Below are 6963 nucleotides of genomic sequence, written 5' to 3'. Positions count from 1 at the left end.
AATTTTGTATCATTATTCACAAATTTTACTAGTCTTATGACGCAATATGCTAACGATGGGGGTGGGAACTAACATGTCACGTGATCACTTGTGTTTGATATATATGTACGATGTTCACTCTTGTTATTCGGCTTGAGAAAGACTCCCAGTGAGTCGAAACGTTGCTGTATCTTTAAAAAAGCATGGAATAAAGAAAACCACTCTTTTGCACATTACAACCGGAGTGCTGCCTAATTTCTTGGAATATATCATCGGAGGATCCGTGGCCCGATCCTAGTGTGCCTGCACCCACCATTGCTCTTTTTCTCGGTGTGCCGTTCTCATTTTCCTGAAGTATATATATATATATATATATATATATATATATATATATATATAAAGATACAAAGAGGTGAGGCAGCACTCGGGAAAAGTTATGAACTCGGGTGCAATTCCCAGGACCTGAACCAAGGTCCATCAAACCATAGAACAGCAAAAAAAGGCAGCACTCCGAGATTTGTGGAAATCAGAAAAACATACTCATTTATTCACACATGTGTCAGGGCCTTGACACATGTGTGAATAAATGAGTATGTTTTTCTGATTTCCACAAATCTCGGAGTGCTGCCTTTTTTTGCTGTTATATATATATATATATATATATATATATATATATATATATATATATACCTTATATACTCGAGTATAAGCCTAGTTTTTCAGCACAAAAAATGTGCTGAAAACCCCAAACTCGGCTTATACTCGAGTCAAAAAAGTAAATCAAAACTCACCTTTCCGGCGGCCCCCTTAGATCTTCTGTACGATCCATCCGCTACAATGGTATTGTTGTGCTGCACAACGGGGGGTGGGGGTGTTATATACACTGGGGCAGGGGCTGGCAGGCTATATACTGGGGAGGCTGTGACCAATGCATTTCCCACCCCCGGCTTATACTCGAGTCAATAGATTTTCCCATTTTTTTTGTGGTAAAATTAGGGGCCTCGGCTTATACTCGGGTCGGCTTATACTCAAGTATATACGGTGTATGTATATATATATATATATATATATATATATATATAAATTACTTGGTACCAATGTATGCATATTGACCCAGGAAAAATGCTTTTATGTTATTTAGGTTACATAATAAATGCAGGCATTTTTTATTAGAAAAAAACAATGTCAGATTTACAATAATTTTTAAAAATTTAAAGGTTTACTAAAAGTTCATCAGTAGGACATATGAAATCCAAAATCTGAAATTCATATTGGAATTTTCCAACTCCATCATTAAAATGTGTAAATTGCACATTGTAAGAAACGAGACAGCCAGGGGTCTTCGGAAGACCTGAGGCTGTCATGACGACCGATTGCCACACCTCGATGATGACACGGGGAGCAACGATCGCCACCAAGATGGCGGTGCCCATTCCGGCTGCTATCGCGGGGATAACGCGTGCGATCGTTGCTAGCAATATGCAGCAAAGACTTACCGGCTATGGAGAGGGCTCAGCCCATGAGCACGGCGCACGTTGGTAAGGGGTTATACACTATGTTTCGTCTTAAAAAAATCAACCGCCTACAGCTATGGTCTGAGCATAAATGTGTGAAATAGGTGGGAGAGGGATGAGGATTATTGATTGAATTCGTACAGTATCCAGAAAGGTTTGGATGGTCTCTCCAATAAGAAATATTATATCCTTTTGCAATATATGATTATTCACTAGGCAATATTTGTTCCAAAACTCCTATGTGTACACCCAAGTACAAGCCAACCCGAGTATTGGCCGAGGCACCTAATTTTACCACGAAAAACTGGGAAAACATATTGACTCGAGTATAAGCCTTGGGTAGAAAATGCAGCCTCTACTCTCTAATAAAATGTCCAGTACTCTCCCCTTATCAATAAAATGTCCAGGATTCTCTCCTCATGAATAAAATTTCCATGGCAACCCCTCCTATTAAAACATAGTACTCTCCAGCCAGCACTAAGCCCCGGCATCCTCTTCCTGCAGCACCTCCTCAGGGACACTGCCTTGTCATAGTTTCTGTGTTGGCCAAAAGCCTAAAGAACTAAGTTTTTTTATATATATATATACCCGAGTGTAAGCCAAGTGGTGTTAAAAATTGTGCTGAAAATCTCGGCTTATACTGAAGTATATGAGGTAGGTTGATTAAACTCATCTGCTTATTGAGAGTGCAGAATGCTTATTATCAATACTGTGCTTTTGGGTTGCAGTAAATTACATTAATTTTGTACCTTTTCTCCTTGTCAGTCACCCTGTGAAGATGGTGATGCCCTTCTAGAATCAAACAATTTGTATTATAGCGGTATATTTGTAGCACAGTATTATATTACAGTAGTATTGCAGGATATTATTGTCAGGCTTACGGGTTGTGGATCCGCTGGACCACTGCAGACGATGACTCAAGCCACAACCTGGGACCGGAGTCTAAGTGGTACCCGGTTTTCACCAGAGCCCGCCGCAAAGCGGGTTAGACAAGCTGCGGCGTGGTACCACCAGGTCGTTCCACAGGCGTGACTTGTCTGCAGTGGCGGCCAAGGTTGAGGTACGGAAACAGCAGTCAAGCTCGTGGTCACAGTCCAGGCACAGGGTCAGGGCAGGCGTCAGAGATGCAATGTCAGAATCCAAACCGGGGTCAGCAACAGGAGGTCCAAGCAAAAGGGTACGGGAACACAGAACTCACGACAGCAATACGGAGGGACACTGGTACACGGGAACACGGAGGTAGTCAGGCAACACAGGAACACGGAGGGAGTCAGGAACGCAGAAGACACAGGAACGCAGGAGACACAGGAACGCAGGAGACACAGGAACGCAGGAGACACAGGAACGCAGGAGACACTGGAACGCAGGCAAATCGCAACAGAGCTTTCTCTAAGGCTATGAGGCACAAAGATCCGGCAAGAGTGTGAGGGAGGTGCAGAGTTTTTAAAGGGGAAGTGATCAGCCAGTGCACCAATTAGCGGTGCACTGGCCCTTTAAATTTCCTGAAGATACCGCGCGCGCGCCCTGGGAGACGGGGACGCACGCGGCCAGAACCTGGCAGCGATTCCGGAGCGGGGAGAGGTGAGTCGCGCCGACACCGCGCCTGCGAGGCTCGGGGGGCACGGGTGAGCCCGCGACCCGCGATATGGGTCGCGGGACCACCTGTGACAATTATTCAGACCCTCTAGACTCAAATAAATTGGGATGCCTAAGGTCATTGTTACTAAGCAGAGCCAACGCCAGAAGCTGTGAGTATCAACTATATATTACAACTATATTACTAAAAAAATTAAAATTTTATAGCCTGTATATTGTGACAATACAAATCTGATCTGAATTACACTTCTTTCATTTAATACATGGCTGTGTGCCAATACAGTAGTTTACTACCACAAATGGGGAATGGGGATACTCAGGAGAAATTGACTATCAAACTTGACATCGCATTTCATCATTTAATCCATTGTGAATGTGTCATTTTTGGCCTAAATGAATGCATTTTCCCCAAAAGATACAGTTTCTAAATAGCCAGTTCCATTTGGTTCTAACTCTTATTAAACACTTAAAGGGTGAACATATTTTGTTAAAAGTTTTTTACATACATAGAGGTGTGTAGTTTATAGACGGTTGATTTATAGGCTTTTACAATTATTTTGGCCTCTCAAAGTAACTTGAGAGTTGAGTTGTCCCTCAAAACACAAGTCTTGGCAATTTTCATGAAATAAAATCTCACCTAAAATTTTAAGCCTCATAAGATCATAGAAAAATGAGAGGATGCAAAAGTGTCATCATAAAGCAGACATTCCAGAAATTTTAATTATCAAGCTATTTGGGCGGACTTACTTTCTGAAAACAGAAAATTTCAAACTTTGAAAATGGAGAAATTTTCCAATTCTTTGCAAAATTTTTATTTATTTTTGTAAAGGAAAAAGCAAGATTTATGACTAATATTTCTCAAAATCACCTACTTAGCGTTCCTAAGTTATAACCAATTATAGTGACACATGGCAGATTCTAAAAATAGAGCCTGGTAAGGCTTTGAAGGTGAGGGGTTAAAATCCATTACAACAAACTTTTCCCAGCTTTTCAGTACATTGTTTGGAAAATTAATGGTGTCATTAGGAGGCCCAGTTTTCTCCTCATAGGACTTGTCTTTTTGTTGCTGATGTGAAACAGCGGAAGCATGACGGACATATGAAAAATATGGCAAAAAACAGAAGCAAAGCAGAAACAAAATGCAATAGAAATGCAGTGGACAAACCAATGTGAATCAGCCTTGTTAAAGAATCCCAATTACTGAAGGTCCAGTGCTATGTGACACTTATTCCCTACTATGTGGAAAGCATGTTTTATAAAGACCACTGAAATCATTGGATTTTTTTACCATTATTTTCCTTTTCTTGTTTTTTTTTTTATTTCAGAATTTCACAGTCATTAATAATTTCGTTTGCATCTGGCTAATAGTGTAAATGTATGGCTTTCACGAAAACATGTTTACATATAATGATTTAATTGTGGGTCATTTGTGTATGATTAGTCTTATATTCCCTTGATATGATCCCCCAAATCTCTGAAAGGCTAGTATATATAGAGCACTATTAATTTGCTGTTTGTCCTATCAGGAATTTGATTGTGCTACCAACACATGAGGTATTATCCAGAGATTATATTATCCACTAGTAAATTTCTGGGGCATATTAATCTCATTATTTGACAGTTCATCAATTTTGTTCTGCAATCTTTCTTCAGGAATTAAATTCCTAAAAATTGCAGGTAAGTATTGCTAATCATTTAATTATTCATGTTGCTATAAAACTACCATGCCAATAATGGAAAAATATTTTATCAAGCCACTGTCAAGGTATATTCTAAATCTATCTGTATGATACCAACCTCAGCTGATTCCTTGTAAGTATTACCGATTTATGCTGTAGTAATGATTGTGCATAGATTTATTATAATACATCATTTAATTATGTGACTAAACATTTAAAGTTTGTTTGTTATAAAGTTGGTAATAAATTACATTGATACAATGAATAATGCAACAATGTATGGTAATGCAAATATGATAATAAACACATTTCTTTTAAGTTCAAACCTGATGTGTATTTTGTCACAAAATATATATTTATTTGCACAATTTGTAACAAGAATAATTTTTCAAATTAATAATAATCATAGTGGATACTGTACATTCAAATACAATATTAACTTTGTTAGTAGTTACTGTACATATTTTAGTAGAAAGACTATAAACACCACATGTACATTTACAACAAACTTATAACCTTAAATGAAGAATTTAAAAATTAACTAACTCTAATAATAAAATAAGCAATATTTTAAAGATAAGAAACCATTGAAGCTCTTGTGTGCTTTGATACATTATAATTTCAAGTGATAATTTGTAACGTAATGGGAATATTTTTCTGCTGATCTGACATTACAGTATACAGACAGTCCCCGGGTTACGTACAAGATAGGGTCTGGAGGTTTGTTCTTAAGTTGAATTTGTACGTAAGTCGAAACTGTATATTTTGTAATTGTAGATCCAGACAAAAAATTTTTTGGCCCCAGTGACATTTGGAGTTTAAACATTTTTTGCTGTAATGGGACCAAGGATTATCAATAAAGCTTCATTACAGACACCTTACAGCTGATTATTGCAGTCTGGGAATATAGTAAAGCATTCAGAAAGCTTCACCAGAGGTCAGAGGGGTCTGTCTGTAACTATGGGTTGTCTGTAAGTCGGGTGTCCTTAAGTAGGGGACCGCCTGTATTGCCTGAAAAAAATATTTACAGTTTGAGATCATTTGGTGTTGCCTCCTCTTGTTTTAACCCAAATACAATACATGCAAAAGAAAAATCTAATTTTTAGATATTTAATAAACATTGATATTATTGTATTCCCCAATTTTGCTAATTTACATTTACTGTTGTGACGTTAATGACAAACATTCTGAACTGTGCGTTTTTATTACTTTTAGATAAGCGTTAAGAGCAATGCAAGACAATGACCAATAGTTCTCAGGTGTCAGAATTTATAATTTTAGGGCTATCCACTAATCCAGAATTGGATCCAGTAATATTCTTTGCCTTCTTGATCATTTATACATTGGCTCTTGTTGGTAATTTAATTATCTTAATTCTCTCGGTTGTGGACTCTGGTCTTAACACACCTATGTACTTCTTCTTAGGATTTCTGTCTTTTCTTGATATCTGTTGTACATCAGCTACCATTCCCAAGATGCTAACAGGCTATGTGACAAAATCTAAGGCAATTTCTTACTATGGATGTGTTGCACAATTATTCTTTTTCACTTGGCCCATGGGTATTGAACTTTTGTTGCTTACTGTTATGGCTTATGATCGATATATTGCAATTGGAAATCCGCTGCGATATTCAACCATAATCAATCGTACCATTTGCATTAATATAGCAATTGTTATCACGATTGTTGGTTCTCTGAATTCCATGACTCATACTTATTGCACCTTTCGGCTCCCATACTGTGATGATAATAAAATCAATCATTTTTTCTGTGAAATAATGCCATTGCTGAAACTTGCATGTGCAGATACCTATGTAAATGAGATTGTGGTATTTCTAGCTGATTTTATTCTTGGTATGTGCTGTTTCTTCCTAACCTGCATTTCTTATTGTTTTATAATCAACACAATATTAAAGATACGTTCTGCTGCAGGAAAACGTAAAGCCTTCTCTACTTGTGCTTCTCACATAATAATCGTATCCATGTATTATGGGGCTGTTATTTTTACCTACATTCGACCTCGATCTAGACTGTCTTTAGAGAAAGATAAAATTGTCTCTGCTTTATATGCTGTAATAACACCTACTCTCAACCCTATAATATATAGCCTAAGAAATAAAGAGGTGAAGGAGGCATTCAAGAGGACTTTAAAGAGAGTGGTAGTGCATAAGGTTAACAATATAACACAGAAATGA

General features: G+C 37.8%; 1 protein-coding gene across 1 annotated transcript; it reads left to right on the top strand.

The window, feature by feature from the left end:
- The first annotated feature begins 6009 nt into the window (after positions 1-6009).
- Positions 6010-6963, top strand: LOC140114519 (olfactory receptor 13G1-like). Its single transcript, XM_072132716.1, has one exon. It carries the CDS (start codon positions 6010-6012, stop codon positions 6961-6963), a length of 954 nt encoding a protein of 317 aa, XP_071988817.1.

The sequence above is a fragment of the Engystomops pustulosus genome, chromosome 1 (assembly GCF_040894005.1).
Source record: "Engystomops pustulosus chromosome 1, aEngPut4.maternal, whole genome shotgun sequence".
NCBI lineage: Eukaryota > Metazoa > Chordata > Amphibia > Anura > Leptodactylidae > Engystomops > Engystomops pustulosus.
This window is presented reverse-complemented; position numbering and strand designations above follow the sequence as displayed.